The 18,595-nt window shown below is 41.0% G+C and overlaps 1 protein-coding gene across 6 annotated transcripts in view; it reads left to right on the forward strand.

Annotated features, from left to right (window-relative positions):
• LYN (LYN proto-oncogene, Src family tyrosine kinase) overlaps positions 1 to 17,170 on the forward strand; it is a 56,557-nt gene extending 39,387 nt beyond the window's left edge. For all 6 annotated transcript variants that reach the window (XM_069779363.1, XM_069779360.1, XM_069779357.1 and 3 more), the window contains exons 11-13: positions 8,295 to 8,448; positions 10,220 to 10,351; positions 15,527 to 17,170. In XM_069779363.1, coding sequence (XP_069635464.1) covers positions 8,295 to 8,448; positions 10,220 to 10,351; positions 15,527 to 15,729 — 489 coding nt within the window. In that variant the 3' untranslated portion in view covers positions 15,730 to 17,170. The remainder of the gene's footprint in view (positions 1 to 8,294; positions 8,449 to 10,219; positions 10,352 to 15,526) is intronic.
• Positions 17,171 to 18,595: the final 1,425 nt, after the last annotated feature.

Genomic DNA, 18,595 nt, shown 5'->3' on the forward strand with positions numbered 1-18,595 from the left:
ATACAAAAGGAGAACATAAAATGTGTCTAGTATTTTTTGGTATGACTCTGGTTTGTACAAATGGAACCCTAATTTATTCTTACAGCAGTGATGTTAACCTCTCTGTACAGCCTAAGGGGAATGAAATTTGGAGAGCTATGTTAAGAAAGAAAAAAAAAATGGTTAAAGGAAAAAAAAAAGCATGGAAGGAAGTTCATGGTGAACTACTTAAATAAGATCAAGCATATTTTTTTTGCCTTGGTGGACACACACTTGAGCTCTTCATGGCTGTCTAATCACACCACTCTGGCAAGGCAGTTTACCAGGCTATCCCAGCTTCTCAGAAAGACTGAAAAGGCAAGAAATGAGGATTGGCTTACTTTTCCTCTCATACATCTGTGATGTTGCACAAGGCTGACCTGCTCCCAACCATGCTACACAGCTGCCTCGCTCACATCCACATGTCTGCACACAAGATATCTGTTGCAACAAAAATTGCTGAAAGAACCCGACCCACTGCCGAAGGGTATGTTACCGATGGACTTGCATTGCAGCAGGAGGAAAATGGGCAAGAAGTGGTCCCACTTAGTATGTTGTCTTTTTATCCAGAGGAATGGCCTTTGCCACCTTACAATGGCCTTGTCAGATAAGAAGGGACTGGGAATGGGAGAAAGGGAGGGGGGGATATAGTCTCTGTAATTATCAGATAGCTGAAGAATGTAGTGCAGGTAGTTGAACATAAACCCCCAGCTGAAGCCAATTTTCCAAGTGGTGTTGAAGAGCACTGCACGCTGGTGTTTCCATTGCCAGACTGCTGTCAGTGCTCCACTCCCTGACTTCATAACACCTTTGGCTTGAGTAGTCTTGAAAGAAATCTGCATTTACAAGGGGTGAAACATTCTGATTTTGCAAAAAGAAAAGTAAGGACTGCTCCCCCAGGTGAAATAAACACCTTTTAAAAAGATAGCATTTTTCAAGCAAGTAATGAAATATACTCCTACTCTGCTATACTGATTTTGCTGCTTTGTTAGCTTAACATCCACACTCACTGATTGCCATTTTTGACAGCAATAGCTGAGTACTGGGGACAGGCTTTTTCGTAGGGCCTGTAGTGATAGGACAAGGGGTAATAGTTTTAAACTAAAAGAGGGTAGATTCAGGCTAGATATAAGGAAGAAATGTTTTACGATGAGGGTGATGAAGCATTGGAACAGGTTCCCCAGAGAGGTGGTAGATGCCCCATCCCTGGGAACATTCAAGGTCAGGTTGGATGGGCCTCTGAGATACCTAATCTAGTTGAAGACTTTCCTGCTCATTGTAGGGGAGTTGGACTAGATGACCTTGAAAGGTCCCTCTCAACCCAAACCATTCTATGATTCTGTGATTCTACACTTACATCTAGTGACTACTTTAGTGGACAGCTGTGGATTCAAGATTTTTATAGGGTTTTTTTGCTGTACTAACAATCACAGTTTACAAAATTAGGCTTGTGGAACACATGGCAAGAAAATGCTTGCTAGGAAGGTGGTCCAGCTTGGTTTCTAAAGCAATCTGCCCTCTGAAAGAGCTGAAGTTTCTCTTTTGTATTTTAATTAATGCATATGAGTAGGGGCTGGAGAAATCTAGTGTCAGCTATGCCCTGGCAAAGTTGATTTTGGCCACAGGAGATGAATGCTAGAAGTCTCTGAAAGGAGTGTGTTTTAAAGGGAGCTGAGTTTTGCAAATGTCTCTTCAAGCACATGCTACCTGCTTTAGTAGAGAGCAGAGCTGTGGCATGTCCTGTAGAAGTCTGCAGAATTGTCAGTATGTCGGACGTGCCAGAAACAGCTAGGAACACAGAGAAGGCAAAATCTGATCCCACTTCCCTGCCTGCGTGGCAACTGCCGGTGCGTGTGTCAGCAGCACAGCAACCTCATCGGCCGGTCTCGCAGCTGCTGTGTGTCTGGCAGGCGTTAGCTGAAACAATTGACAAGCGGTTCCCCTTCCTGGGGCTTCTGCTTGTCTGCCCAGGGAACCCAAAGGTTCTCTTAGCTGTTGGTTCCCAGTTACGAGTTGGAGTGTAAACGAATTTCATCGTTTTATCCATGAGCTACACTGCCAAATCTTGCTAATGCCAAAACTGTCCACGCGCAGACTGCCTGCCTTTCCCTTGGTCACCCACAAGCAACGGCCTGGCTCCTTCAGCACTAAAGTGAGCAGCAAACTGGGCTTTACTAGTTGGTTTTTGTCTTGTCCCAGAGGTAATTTACCCAAAGAGCTCCCGATTCTTTCTTTCAGTGTTCTTGAAACTGTACTTGCTTCTGTTTGATGAGATCTGCTGAAAATGTACAACGCAAACTTGGTGAACTTTTTGCATGTCTAAACTCTTCCTGCTTCTTATGCAAATCCGTTATCTACCATGTAGCACACACAGGCATGGCGGCTGTGGTTAGGAAAATTATATCAGTTGTTACTGAACATACTCACATCATACCTTTCAAACTGGTCAAAGCTTTGTCACAAAACCAGTCTTCCTTCTTTCCCATGCAGCACTGATACTTTCATTAATTCTTCTATGATCTACAACTTTATTGGCAACTCTTATCATCTTCTTTCTGCCTTCTAAGGCTACAATGCCATTAAAATAACAATAAACGTAGAATAAAATTGCTAGAGATTTTTGATGCAGTGTTTTAATCCCTCTCTCCCATCTGTTTTAAGAGGAGAGGGGAAAGTCCTAAGTCAGAATTAATTTTAACTCTTATTTGGCATTGGGAGGTTTCCACTGCAGTCTCGCCATATTCCTTTCCAGGTTTCTTTCATTTTTAATGATACCTTCTAACATTCCAGTGCATAATTACATACGTTACTTTAATAATCCTTTTTTTTCCCCTGTGGGTCTGCTTTGATTACATAGCTGTTTGACTGGAGCAAGAGGAATAGGTTTTTGCAGCCTTTCCTGACTTCACCTTTAGGATAAGCACTGCTGCAAACTGAAAATTGATGTTACACTAATATATCACTTGAAGATTAAAATGTCACTTTTTCTCAACAGTTTTCAGTTGCCTGATATAAAGGGTCTACGCCCTCTTCATAGACAAATAGTCATGTGAAGATGAACTCCCTTTTTGAAAGCTCTGTGATCAAGGAGTGTATTTTATTTTATTATGCATTTGGACATTATTGAAAGGAACCTGGTTTTGGTTAATCCCAGACCAAAGACAGCCCTGTCCAGATCAATTAGATGTGTCTGCTTCAAACTTTTCAAGACTGCAGACTGTTTTTAGTGAGGCTGTTCCCTAGGAACTAAGAATTGCCAAATTTAAGGCAGTGTGAACCTCAGGAGGTGCTCCATTATTTCCTGTGCTTAAAATTCAGCAGCAGGATGCTCCCTCCCACCGTTAAGTGCTTTGCCCTCATCTCCAGTCTGGTTTTCAGGCTGCTTTACCTGCTTTGGCAGGAGCATCCCGCTGAGCCATGGGCCTGAGCACCCCGGGTGGGCAGCTGTGAGCAGCTGTGAGGCCACTGTCCCCCACCTGTGGAGCAAAGGACGAGGGATGCCCATGCACAGCTGGACTCAGGGGCAGCACCCCAGCCCCAGTGTGGCCCCAGGGAGCCGGCGCAGTGGTTCAGCTTCGCTTGCCTCACAGGCAGCAGCCATACAGAGGGGAATTTTGAAGCTGCCTTTATTCACGAATCCCTGCCTTCTACTGTCTGCGGTTTCACGTGTAGTTTTATAGTACGGATCGGGTCCTGAAAAGAGTAAAAAGCCCCATCTGCCAACATAAAGGGAAATCTTTTAAAAGTATACCTAAACCATCTCTAAGTAATTGTTTCTACATGATTTTGGTTTAAAATAGGGCAGGAGAGGATTGGAGAGGTTCTTAGACTAGTTGTTTTTCAGTATTTTGGAAATTGTAGGTCATGCCCTTCTGGTTTTTTCTCTGAGTTGACTTCATTTGTAACCAAAAAAAACTAGGCCAACTTTAAATACTGACTCATCACTTATGTTTTTTTCCCTGTTTTGTTTGCCTGCTTTGCAGGTAAGTGGGGATGTGTGAGTTTGGATTTCCTGACAGTTTTCACATGTCTCATAAACCACTCCTATCCACTTAAACTGTCCTAACCCAGTTCTTTCCCTTTTCCATCCTGTGTTCTTACTCCTTTGTAATTCATGTTAACCACGTGTGCATCCTTGGCCTTTCAGTAGAGACTGAAGCAAAGGCAGGTATTTAAAAACTTCTCTGTAGCATTTGTATGTAGTCTTCTCCATCTGTTTGATGTGAATATTTTCCTTGGTCTTATCCTGTTACTAATGCGCCCCTACTTATACTTACTATTTGTAGCACTTTTGTGGGTGGGGTCTCTGAATTCTGTCATATTGGGGTATTTTTTTATATGTTGTAATTTCTGACCATGTATGATTTGGCCAAATTTTTCTCATCAGGCACTGTCTCTACAACAAATATGATTTGCCCTTGCACTTATAATTGTTTTCTTGATGGTGTGGTTGTTCCTGAGATGTTTTTTTCCCATGAGGTTGCACCTGTCAGCCCTCCAGGTTGTTTAACTTGCTTTCCTGATTAAAAAAACCAACATTCATATTTTGCCATTCTTTCATTCCCTTTCATTTTCATTCCACTCTGTTTCATGATCCCTGCCATTTGGTTTTCTTTCTCAACATGATATAGCACATTATCGGTATGATGTAAAAACATCCTATCAGGTTGACCTTAAGCAAACCCACCTGGACTCTTTAGTATTCCAGTTCCACATTATTACATACAGCCTAGAAATGTGCAAGCAGAATCCATTACACTGTTGCCATAACCCACTCTCTGCATGAAGAAACAGCATTGCAAACTATGTGTAAAACATGGCTTGTTTGAAATAACTCCTGCAAAAGAGGATCAGACCTTGGAATGGAAGTTGAAATCAAACATGCCTTTGAGTTGAAAAACGGAGCTATGAAGGAATCTAGAAGTTCTCTGGTTTTGTAGCAAAAAAAACCAAAACAAAACAGAAGCTGAATTTCACCTTCTGAAAAAAGGAAAAGCAGAGAACTGTCCATCCTTTGATGTGCTGTTTAATGTCAGCAGTGAGGTTTCACCGAGGAAATCTGTGAGTTGTGACCAAGTGCTGTATCCTCTCCTGAAACTCTGGTTTATTAGGTTCTCCCCTCCCTGCTTCAAAGTCCTCTGCTGCTTTTGCTGCTTTCTCCAAACACCTTCAGAAGCTACAAAAAATGGGTCAGAAACTAGGGAACGCGTGTTTTCAAAGCAACGCTGTTTGCTCCATGCTTTTGTTACTATTTTCTTTCAGGATTTTGAAAGAGTTTTATACCTATTTGTGAAATGACCCACAGGTGTTCCGGAAACTCAAGTAATTACCCTGTTTTACAGTTAGAAAGAGCAGAAACAGAGGAAAGAGCACTGCCAGCTGAAATGATGCCCCAAATGGGTGACAGAGCTGTCTGCAGAACTGCAGCTCCGAAGTCATTCCTTTCTTGCATGACTTTTAGCTGAAGATTTACAGGGCAGAGGCTGTCTTGTGGAGTGATTTATTTCTTCCAGAAGACTTTTCTTCTATTCTTACCCTGGGTTCCTAGTATTTAGAGATTTGTTGGTTGGTTGTTTTTAAAAGGATTTAACTTGGGTATTTCTAGAAGCGTGTCAGTAGTTCATTAAAGGTAAAGGGGAAACTGCACCCTTCTTGGTAGTAATGCTTGTGCAGTATGGGCAGAATCCTCTCTTAAAGGCCACAAAACATATTCCAGAAGTCCAAATTAGCTTTCCCATCCTACTCCTGAGTAGTAGTTACATGTAGCTGAACAGTCTTGACAGGTACCAATGATCATTGAAAGAGGGGGGGAAAAGGCTTTAATTCTCTTTTGTTCCCATGAATTTCTCTACCTTTAACATATCATTTGGCAATGAAAACCCAGCAATTTATGATAAAGAGTTATCACATGGGCTCTGGCACCCATTCCCTTGATCAAAAAATCCTCTTTTCTTTTTTCTTTTCCCACAAGCAAATGTTTAACGTGACCAGATGTGTGAATTCAGTTGTCCAGTTGCTGTATTTCCCCTCCTTCTCCCATTCAAAATTCCTTGCCCATTATTCTTTTCCTACTCAGGAATTTTTTGCATGCCCAAATGCTTGCACGTACGTGGCTTCTTTGACTTTCTCTGATTCGCTGCAGTCAAAACCATTGTCCTGGAATTTCATGGAAATGTAGTTTGTATTTGCTGAAAGCATAATGAATTGTTTGATGTCACATTCTTCATCTGTGACTAATCAGATGATGACTTCAGTGAGTCTCGCACAAATAAGAGCGAATAAAATGGTCTTTCCAATGGCTTTGCTTGGTTGGCCTTGGAAACTAAATATTGTCATCACAAAAGTCTTTTTTGTGAAGTGGTTCTTCATTCCCCTCCAGCAGTTCGCCCGAATGTTAAAACTGTGCAGGGAAGTAGGAGGAAAGTTGATTCCTTTGTGATGGTTGATGTATTTTTGGTGACATTAGTGGGCCTGTCTGCATTTTGGTTGTATCTGCCTAGCTGGGCAGTCCAGTCTCAGCATTGATCTTACAGCAAAACCTTCCCTTTTATCTCTCACTCCTCCCCAAACCCAAGTAATGGCATGGGAGGAGAGAGAGGCAGAGTGGGCTCTGAATCAAATACGACTCTTCTATTTTGTCTGTAAGTCTCTAGTAAGACTCTCTTATAAGAGAGAATAAGGCAATTATTCACTAGTAGCTGCTTCCTTCATTATAAAACGTCTTACTTATTTCTAGAAAATGTGAAATGCAGGTGTTCATTCTCTTCATCATCGGAGTTTCCTTCTGGTTTAGTGTGAGAACCCCCCTGCGTTGTACAAGGGCAGCGTAACGCCCTGCTCTGAAGAATATATTGGTTTGTAAGAGGAGGTTTGCAGTGGAGGGAGGTGGGAGGGCAAGAGGCTCTATTTTTCCATTGCCTAAACTGAAAAAGAGGAACGAAGACCATGTGGTTTTGTGTTGTAAGTGGTGGCAGTGTGTGCCTTTGCAGTTCCCCTTGGGGACTTTTTAAAAATGGATAAGCAGAAGCCATGTTAATGTTTTCTTAAAGTTTGGTCAGGTGCTCCTGCCTGCTTTACTGCACGGCTGAAACGAGCATCTCTGGCGCTGAGAAGGGATCCATGCACTTGTCTTCTCCTGAGGTGGGGAGGAAGGAGCCCGTGTAAGAGTGTGCTGGGGACTGGCACTGGAGAAGGACCCTTCCTGCTTTACTGCTGCTTCATTAGCAAATCTGAGAGCTTGTGCATTCTCCAGACCATATGGCCAAGAGCGAGCTGTCCATCACCCGCCCACAGACATCCTGGAGAGGTACCTGCGGCACAGGTTGGACCGCAGGCCTTGCCCGGGAATGACCCATCACCACAGTCTCACAAGGAAGAGAAAAACTGACAGCTCACCAGCGCTGGGTTTATTTTTCTGTTTTCCTAGCTCCTCTTAAACTTCTGGACAGAATATGATCTACATAGCAGTTTTATTGCTCTGAGTTTAGAAACTATTATTTCAGTTTCTTTTTTTCTGTCTGAAAAGTAAAATGTTTTTCTTCGGGGACGGGGGGGAAGGTAGTCTGGGCAAATACTGAAAAAATCATCCCCAGTGCATATTTTGAGGACGTTAGTCATCTTTAATTTGGTTTGGAAATTAATTTGGGCTGCTGAAATACAAATTAAATTTACGTATGATAGTATCTGAGAACTGGCTGTTGCCAAACACTCCTCATGTATGAACAGGTACATGTTGTTGTAGAAGAAAATAAAGATAAAGTTGTTTGCCCTACCTTAGTAATTGTTTCCTGATTGTCCAGGTAAATAGAAAGTTGTTGTTGTTTTCTTAACTCTCTCTGCACTGTTGCTTCATCAGTCCTTAAAAGAACATCTGTATCTTGTTTAACTTATTGATTTCTTCCATTTTCTTAGTATTTGGAAAATAAACTGGTTAATAATTTGGGGAAGAGAATATTTTAGTAGAAATCTTAGGAACATTTTAAGATTTTGTTTCAGGAAGTGTCTCTAAAACATATCTCTAATCCTGCCAGCTGTTATTCACCCAAACAATTCTTTTGAAGCTGCTACTGTAAGTATAGTTTTGCAGGACTGGATTACACATAGGTTTTCCATGGTAGTCACCATTTCCTTCTTTCCATCTAAAAAATGCTCCGAAGATACTGGTAATGAATAAATGGAGGCAGCTTTGCTGATACCTTGAAAGAACAGAGAGCTCAGGCCTGCTGATGGTGTTGTGTGGCGTTGAAATATCAAACCAGTTGTTTCTTTGGTTACAGATTGCAGAAGGGATGGCATACATAGAAAGAAAAAATTATATCCACCGAGATTTGAGAGCAGCCAATGTTCTGGTTTCAGACTTACTGATGTGCAAAATTGCTGATTTTGGACTAGCGAGAGTCATCGAAGACAACGAATATACAGCAAGGGAAGGTATGTATTTTTATTTTTGTCTTTAAAACTTCTGCCTCTGGGAGGCAGTGAGGCTATATCTAACAATAATATGGTCACCAAGGACAGAAAATGCCATGATAACTTCCTAGAGGCAGCGTTCTAATACCAACAACTTGAAAATAGAATAAGGAAACAAATAACCTTTCTGTGTTCCCCAGGCTTTTTGAAAAGTTTATTTTAAATAAATTTGAAGAATGAAGACAATTGAGACTACTTAACTGCACGCAAGTTTTTCTGAAGTGAACAAATTAATTGCACAGGCACAGCTTCCATCTCACTGAATTAAATGCCAAGAAAATATGGTATTTTCTCTTCACATCCTTCAATGCCATAGGCACCTCCTTTCACTTAGGGAAAGGAAGGAGCTGTAGGGGTTGTAGTTGCTGGTAACAAGAAAACCTTTAGCAGAACTGCTCATCTTTTGAAGCTGCTTTAGAACCTGCAGCATTGATCTGCATGTTCAGCAGCATTGCTGCTACGTGTAGGGACACTGGAGGGCTGGGTCATGTCCCTGTTCAGCACACGGATGGGAGGTAACGCAGCAGGGTCAGGACTGGCAAGAGGGGAAATCATGCTATTAAAGATATTTGTCTGGGGTTTGCCATGTGTGTTTTGCTAATGTTGTCAAGGATCCTTTCAAGAAGTGCGTAGTCAGTTTGCTGCAGTGAAAAGTTTTTATTTATGGCTCTGTGCACAGATTGCATTAGGGTAACTTCGGAGCAGGTTTGTTGGCTGGCTTTCCCCCCTCTCATTTTAAAGACGGTACATCATATTTTCACACAGTCTGGATGGAAACTGTGATAATGTAGGACAGGAGCGGAAGAACTAAAGTATGAGGAAGGAAGAGAAGAATGCACTATGGTTGAGATTAAAGGAAGATGAGCTATTCAGCAGTCACTGGGTAACAGTAGTTCATTCAGTAGATCACAGGGAAGGGTCTGATTAACCAGTTTTCAGAGGTACAGAATGCATATCTGTGGTTTTTAGCTAGCTCTGGACATTGTATATTGATTAAATGAACTTTTCAGGTTAAAAATTCTTTATGCTGAGTTTCTTTGATGTGTTTTCTGCCATTCAGAAAAGTTTCCTAGCTTACCTGGTATTTTGTGCCAGGATGATAAAGCAGGCTAAAAAGGGCATAGAGAGAATCTGCTTGTATTACTCTTCGTTGTCTGAAGAGCTAATGTAATATTCCCCAACAAAGGCTGCTGGAACTTTATTTAAGTGCAAGGAGTTTGCTTTTATATGGGATTTTCTGGAATCAGTTAATTAGATGTGAAAGACAGTATTTTAGGATATGACTTTTTAAGATGTGACTTGCTACTGCTTTTGCATCTATGGCTGAATGTGAAATGCGTTAAAGCGTATGTTGAAGCTAGACTGACTTTCTTTCAAATAGGAAAACTTAAAGTCTTGCAAAGTTCCAGGTGGTGGGAATTGTAAGATTGCTGCCTCACCACTGGGCAGAAGGAAAATTGGTGACTATAATTTTAGCAAAAATTCACCATACCTAAGAGTTAAAAGGTGCAATCTAACTTTCGCCATCTTATTTGCACCTCTGACACAGAACACGCAGTGTGGCAACATGCAACTTTGCAGCACATCTCTGCTGATAACTCTTGGACAGAAGGAGTTGCTGGTAACTTTGCTAATTTAGGGGTATCATAGGCAGGTTGTTTAAGACCTTTTAGTGACTTGATATGGAGTGTTTAAATTTGCCTTTGACTGATTTGAGACTACTTTTTTTTAGGTGCAAAATTCCCTATTAAATGGACAGCACCAGAGGCAATTAACTATGGATCTTTCACTATTAAATCTGATGTGTGGTCATTTGGGATTCTCCTGTATGAAATCGTTACATATGGAAAGATTCCTTATCCAGGTATGGGCATGTGTTTATACCGTTACTCTGTTTTTGGTGTTAAAAAGCAAAGAAAATATGCAGGGAAAGAGCTGGCATCTGACAGTAGTGACAGCAGTGATTTGGAAAATGTCTTGCAGGTAATGTTATTGCTTTGAAAATGTATAGTCACCGTATGTGTCAATCACGTGCCTCTCTGTGGTAAATTTTAGCAGACTAATGGCACCATGAACACATAGTCATTTTTATATATTTGAAAGGTGTTACAACTGCAGCAAATGCTGCATTGTCACAGATCCCAGCTTTACAGTCAGCAACTCAGTCCCATAGCGAGGATGCGGTGCTACAAGTTCTAATGGTGCTGGGTAAGCTGCTGGAGTTTTTAATATTGTTAACATGTGAAAGTACTAAGAAAGCATGTTTTCACAAGCAAATAGGCTGTAATAATTTGTCAGTGTTAGCTAATCTAAACAAATATGAAAGCAGACCCTAAAGCAGTGCTGTCATACTGCTAGGAATATTTACTCTTCGTTGTTCCATTCAGTTCAGGTATGAGACCATAGAGGAGTACATCAATTATGGCTGCATTAGGTAGCTGTGGTTATGTGCTTCATGTTTCCTTTTTCTTTCTGTTAAACAAAATACATATTAATGTTTCTAGCACACAGAGATGAAGGGTATTTTTATGCACGCAAAATTGTCACATCTCAGGCATAGCTGATTAACTCCAGGCAGCAGACTGCATTCATTTAAGCTTACTGAGGTTATGGAAAATTGACCTAAATTCTCTTATCTTGTGGGCAAATGGGGAAAGTACAGCCACGTTCACCTGTACTGCACATCTCATAGATGGAATAACTTCTAAGAAGAACCCTTAGGATCCTGCAGTTTACAGGCAGTAAAGGGAGAGCAGATATTTCATCAAAGCAAAGCTTTCCCAGTGCTTCCAGTGCAGCAGCTCTTGCTGTTTAAACAGTGAAAACATTTTCACCACCACTTACTGAGCAGCTGGAATTCTGCATCCTGAACTGCCAGAGACGGCAAAGGGGCAGACCCGAGTCCCTGAAATGACAGTAGGCTCAATGCCTCCGGGCACAGGGAGACCGGACCTCCCACGAGACTTGGGCAGCGGGGAAGGGGTGATGGCAGCCAACTTTACACTATGTTATGGAAGAACATATCAACTTTCCATATAAGAGGTAGAGCCAAACCAGACATTCTCATTGCTCAGTAAGGCTCCGGTCCAGGAAAGCACTTACTTAAGCTCAAGAGTAGCCCCCTTAAACTTCAAGAGGTGATAGGGCTGCTTGCACAGCTAAGTGTTTAAACATATGCTCTGGGTTGGTTTTTTAGGTAAGGGCTCTAAAATATGTGACTGAGTAGCACGTCCTCCCAAAGTTATTCTAAACACTGCTCATGTCCCCAGGAAGGATCAGATGGGAGTTGTGTGCAGCCGAGTAATGCACAGTCCTTCTCATGGTCAGGATACTTTTTTTCCCCATTAGCATGTGCTTATGTATCCTGAAGCTGAGCTGGGCTCACAAGGTTATTTCTGGATGCCTTGAAAATTGTCCTTCCCTGAGCAAACCTATGAGCTCACCTGGAAAACAGCACTACAAAAAATACAAAACCCAATCCAATACTTCATTCTGCAGCTAAGTCTGCTCTCTCTTTACCTCCATAAAACATATCATATTTTTATTTTAAGAACAAAATCAATCTGTACAGCAGACACAGTGCTGCTATACTACTGTGGGAAAATATCCCTTCAAGGGGAACTCTGGGCAATATTTTTTTTAAATATGGGAGTATTTTTATGAGCACCATAAATAGGCCATACACTGTGCATTCATTTGTCAACCAGCAAGTAGAGGCGGAAGCCTCTTGGCTGCATATAGGAAGATTTTAATAGTTTGCAGGCATTGCTTGCATTAAATTGGAAGAGGGATATATGTCTATTTTAAATAGAAGTATAAATTGAAATAGCCTGTTACATTGAAAGTTGATACTGAAGAATCAGAAGGGCAGCAAAATAAATGGGTGACCAATTCACTTTACCTGAAGAGATGTGACAGGTTTGGGCAAATTACCCCAGCATGGCAAGAGTAACCTGGTGATAGGTTGTAACCAGCAGCCACTGGAGAGAAACGGTAAATTGATTTTTCAGTTCTAATGGGAATGCTTCAAAACATTATTTTCAATTATTAACCAGCTCCAGCAACGAGGGAGTATTCAGCGTAAAGCTGCATATGAAAACAGTTTGAGTTGAAACTGGAAAGTAGTTAATACCTGTAAAGAAAATCTAGGTGGGCAACTTGGTAAGAAGCATTTCCAGCCAAGAAATTTGGAGCTTTTCTGATCTTTGTTCTTAAATTCCAACAGCTGTTTCTCTTCCTAAGAAACTCAAAGCAATTAGTGGGACTATAGTTTCAGGAACTACCTCTGAAATATAAAAAAGTATCTGAATCTCTGGTCAAATGAGTTGAAATCGTTGTTAAAACTAATTTCCAGGTGATTATATAGTATGTCAAACACTGGCAACATCCATACATGCATTCCAATTATGTCTGCTGGTCTTTACAAGATAGGCCACTTTCTGTACAGTGGGATTCTTCCTCCATACCACTGTGTTCACATAATTTCCTGGGCTCTAACGCAAGGAAATATGTCTTTATCTGTGAAACTTCACAGGTACCACAGCATAAATTAACAGACATGCACCAAACCTTTAGAGCTAATGTCCTTTGCTAGCATTTAAGAGGGTGTAACAAACATGCATGTGGGATATATTTCTTTTATTGATTAGGATGTAGCTATGGTGAGACAGGTAATTCTCTAGCCACAAAAAAATAAAAATTAAAAAAAAGGGAAATGTTAAACAAGTAGCTATTTTGAGAATGCTGCTTAGACTGTGGGGTAGACAGGTAAGCCTTTTTGTTTTCAATAAAACCCCAAACATGTGCAAGTATGTTCATGATGTATTTATTATGGAATACTGATAAAGGTATTTTCCTTTTTGTCTTGTGAACTTAGAGGGTTATTTAACAGATAGTTTTCCTGCAGGTTAGCTGAAACACAGGCTTTGTCCTTGGCATTCAGAATGTAACCATCAGTCCTGCAGACACTAGATCTAAGCACTTCCTGTACTCCACAGTACTTAAACTCACAGCATCAGCCCCGTTCTGCACAAAAGCCCAGTAGCAGCAGTCTCATGTAGCAAGCACACAGTTAACTAAGACTTTGCATAGCGTGAATAACTATTTTACTGCATACACTGTATACAATTCATTTCTTTAAGCTCAAGCAGTCAGATCACTGTTGTTTATAAAATGCTTTATTGACTTTCTTCCTATATTTATTTTGTCTTTATATAGCAGTGATTCCTTATTCTGTGACAACATGCCATTCCACTGCTGCCTTCAAAATACTTTTTTTTTCTACACACATGTGCAGTATTGGCTCAGGGAAACTTCACTCCTTCTTCCAAAGAGAACTAAAAATACAAAAGATGTTCCCAAAGTAAGCACTCTGATCCAGACTCAGATTACATGGCTGACGGTATTTCTAGAATAGGTTAAAGCCAAAAGGCTTGAACTGAAGTCAGCTATATGAACGATAGTCATCTTGAATAATCAAAGTAATTATAACAGATAAAGTTGTCATTTGGTTGTAATTCACATGTGTCCTTACCTGCCAAGTGGCTTAAATCATAGGTTTAGTAGTCAAGATAACACGTACCAAGATCCGCACAGTCTGCAGCAACAGAGCTGCACAGTCACCAAGTCCTTGGGGGAGCACCACGTCTGCATCTCCACTGCTGACCTTGCTCGGAGCAGGACCCGTCCTGCCTCCTCTCAGCAGAGTGCAGCTGCTCTCCCCGCACCGCTGGGGAACTGGTGTATGCAGGAGCAGTGAATGTCACGTGTGCATCTGACCAGATGCCGAGTTGCCTGAGAAAACCATGAGAAACTGTAGTCTTAGGCAGAACTGCGCCACGTGGAGCATTGAGCCTGAGGAGCGGCCAGCGGCTGTGGGGTCTGGAATAGCCTTCTCAAAAGGGCAAGTCTTCACTGGTGGTACCAAATATCTAGGCTGAAGCACAGGTGCTTCCTGCATGCCCAGTCATCAGAAGAAACAGCATTCATTAGAGTACAGAAAGCTTAGAGTCTGTGTCCTGGAGAAGGTAATCCTGGCACAATTACTCCACTGGGCTGTGTAAGATTTGCAGAGGAAGGGACAAGATGAAAGGCAGGTTTCTGGGTAGGAAGTGGTGAGCCTTTTTGTTGGCCCTGGCATAGCTGACCTTCTGAGAGTAGGTGTTGAAATAGTTCTGTGAACCAATCTCTCAAGGATTTAAAAAAGGGGGGGTGGGGAGGTGGGAGGGGGGGGGGAAACCAGAAAGGAGGAGGATGGTGTCCAGGACAGGCCTTTCTCACGTGACGTTAGTTGGCATGAGAGGCTCAGGATGCAGTTCTGGTAGTTACAGTTCTTATCCTCTGAAAGAAAACCATATCAGGGAAACAAAGCAAAGCTCAGCACAGCTGGCAAGACGGTTTTGCACAACAGGAATAGGATGAGGAAGAAGGGAAGGGAAATTGCCTGTTACAAGTAATGATATCACGAGCGTCTGTGTCCAGTACCTTGCAATCAGCAGCACTTGCACAAAAGCTGATGTATAAGAAAATCTGAAACTGTATTGCTACACTGGGCAGGGTGACTGGCAGCATGGTCAAACAGGTAGGCTGCTCTCTGTCTCAGCATGGATGGGGTCTACAGCAAGCAGGCTAGAAGCCCTGCAGCTAGAGACAAAGGCTGATGCCAGGGTGGGCTTTTGCTGTGAATCTCAACACTGCTGGAAGCAGAACAAATGGTGGCAGGACTGGTCAGAGGAACAGAATTGAGCTGGTTCTGGAGACAAGAATTATGATCTCTCCCACAGTCTTGTTAGACTTGGCACTAAAGAGGTCACTATGCTCAACTGGGGAAATGGTAATCCTCCCCCCAGGATTTCCAGAGCAAGACCCTCGGTGCTGGTGTACACTTGTTTATTGAACTCATATTAGTAGCTACCTTTAATAAGTAGCAATAATCTTGTATGCTGTGGTAAAGATCTTTAGAGTGAAGTACATAAAAAAGAAAAAATAGTTTCTTTAGGAATTGAGATAATTTCATCAAAACTTTCTTTTTTTGTTGAAGGTATGAGCAATTCAGATGTGATGGTTGCTCTTCAGCGTGGGTACCGAATGCCACGCATGGATAACTGTCCAGCTGAGCTTTATGATATCATGAAAACATGCTGGAAAGACAAAGCTGAAGAGAGGCCAACATTTGATTATCTACAGAGTGTGCTTGATGACTTCTACACAGCAACAGAAGGGCAGTATCAACAACAGCCATAGAACAAAGAACACTTTTTCTATTGACATGGATCATTGGCACAGACTATTATTTGGACAGACTGCTCAAACCAATTACTTCATGAATTTGGATGTCTTAACTGAGTGTGGAAGCTGAAATGCTGAAGGAAAGAATAATTCTGCAGAGAAATAATGTTTTTATTTGGTTAAAACAGTTCTTCTAAAGCTTGAAGTTCTCCTTAAATGCCTTATGTTTTGCATCTGCAGAAACATCCCAAAGCAAGCAGGCTTTTTGGGGTGGGGAGGGAGAAGGAAGGAAAGCAATTGTGCATGGGCACAGTTTGACAACACCTTCTTAGGATCTAAATCACACAATACATTACAAGGAGACCTTTATAAAAGGGGCAAGAAGATGCATGAACAGCTGTCTTAAAAAGAAAAAGTCATGAAGGAAAACTTACATATTTAAGACATGGTGATGTTCTTAAATCATCTTTTGTGAAAATTGTTTTTATATCCTTGTTATTTCACATTAATATCTGGAGTACTGTCACCTCTTGTAAGACTTTCTAAACGGTGTCATGGTTTCCTTTAAGGAAGGGTTATGTATGCAATTCTTTACACTGAAGATGATTCTGTTTGTTTTACTGCTGTATTACTCATACTAAATTTAAAATAATTTTCAAAGCATCGCACAGCCATCATTGATGCAGAAGTGCAATATCGACACACATGACAGCAGAAGTGGCAGCACACCTAGCTCTGTGTTCAACCTTCAGTTTCCCACGAGGCCAAAGTCATCACCTGAAGTCCACTGGAAAGCACAGGATTTTGAAGGAAGTTAATATATTCATTGCAGTCACTAAGACTCTTACCAGTGAAAGTATTTTAATCTTAATTTTTAATCCTCTGTGATTATTCAAGAAAATTCCTTATATTTTTGCTGCTTTAATCAACTAACCTCCAATCTGTTTTACAGCTAAAACTAGCTCTAGCTATCAAAAACAATTTGTGGAAATATGCAATAGGATACCAAGTTACATTGCAATGACACTATAGGTTTGTTGCTCAGTATATAAATCTAATTCATAAAAGTGAATGCAGTTTGCTAAACTCTACATATTGAATTGTTCTATCAAATTACTTACCAAACCAGCTGAGCTAGTGCAATTGCAATGTAACAACAGCATAGATTCCCCCGTAAAGTGATAGTGGTTCTTACATCTGAAACCCAGTTCCACCTTTGCCACCCCCTCAGCCCAATTTTTTAGGCAAATGGTACTTTGCAGAAGCTAAAAACCCTTTTGATAAAGCTTCAGTGTGCCTGCAGTTGAAGTTCAGCAGCATAAATATTCATTGCTTTTCTTTTCCATTGGCTTCCTTCAGTCAAACTGTGCAGTTTAAGCAGACTATCAGATAAATATGTAAATAGTTTCTATTGTATGGTGATTTTTAATTTTAATAAACACTTAATCTGAAGAAAGTTGTATGGTAGTAATTTGAGGTAAAACAAATGACTGATGTTCTAACCAGAGTGGTAGCTTCATGTGGAACAGGAGAACATCATTACCACAAACAAGATAAATGGATTCTGCTTTACTTATACCCATTCAGCTTTGATAAGCTGAAAAGGACCAAACCAGCCACTCCTGCATCCTTATTAAGGTTTCTTTTTGGTCTGGAGAGCAGGAAAAAAAAAAAGTCATCAATCCTCCACTGTCCTTTAAAACAGCTTCTCAAAAGTCATTAATGTAATAACAACACAGTCCATTGCAACTCTTTGGAAAACATTACAGTTAAGAATTGGTCAGTACTTCACTATAGGCTTCATTTTATTTTAAGGAAAAAAAAAACCAAAAAGCTTAAGATAATGTAACCTTGTCTTTCAAACTATTTCCTGTAGCCAACCAAATAGCTCTGGGCAGCAGGAGGGAACAGGGAAACAGCAGTTACTCAGGGAATAAGAGGTTATAGTTAGTGTCACAAATTTGATAACATATGCTCTCAGACAAGTGATAGACTGTCAAGGTGTAGCACTAGATCATTTGAAATAGTATTATAGAAAGTTTCCAGCATTAGCCTGTTCTGATGTTTTTTTTTAAAAACTTCTGTTTGAATATTGCTGCTGTTAAAGCAATTTGTACATAACAGCTTTCTTATTCAAGGGATCAACACACAGTGTATAGTATCACTACACCAAAATATTTTTTAGTAGCTGGAATAGTTTTCATGGGAGTAGAACAGCATTTTAGAAATTCTACCCTGGAGATATTATAGGCCTTTAGGACTTCTGGAGCCAGATGATAACCTGTATTTAACAGAAACAGTTCAAGACATAACAGCACTGGCTCAAGTCCTACATCTCCAGCCTGGTTAAAGACATGGCAGAGTTATTACTTGTCACTGCATTTGCACAGATCAACCCCAAACTCAGAAGACCAGGCAAGAACAGTCACACCAGAGAAGGGCTGCTCTCAGTGTCACACAGGAAGGCTGCACCACCTAGTGTCCCCACAGGGAGGGTAAGGTTCTTGCTCTGAGCTGGGTCCCCTTCCACTATGAGAAACAGCCTTATAGGGACTGATCAATCCAATTTACTTATGGATTCTGCCTTGTTCTAAAGCAATCCTCCAGCACTTACAGGCATGGTTCTTTCACAGTAGTTAGAAAAACCTCTCACCCTCACTGATGGAAATGGCTTTAAGAAAGCCATTATTTCAAACTTTATCATGCTCCAGTCTTCCTTCCTTGAGTTACTAGATAAAGGTAAGTAATATAATCAAGGCTATGATTCTTTCAACTTGAGATCTTCGTATGTCAATCACTATGATCATCTAGCCTTTAAGTTTATGATCTTGCCTTATGTTGATTTCACCGATTTTCTCACCTTTATAAAATGAGCAGTCAG

Source organism: Haliaeetus albicilla, chromosome 3, assembly GCF_947461875.1.
Source record: "Haliaeetus albicilla chromosome 3, bHalAlb1.1, whole genome shotgun sequence".
In the NCBI taxonomy this organism is placed as follows: domain Eukaryota; kingdom Metazoa; phylum Chordata; class Aves; order Accipitriformes; family Accipitridae; genus Haliaeetus; species Haliaeetus albicilla.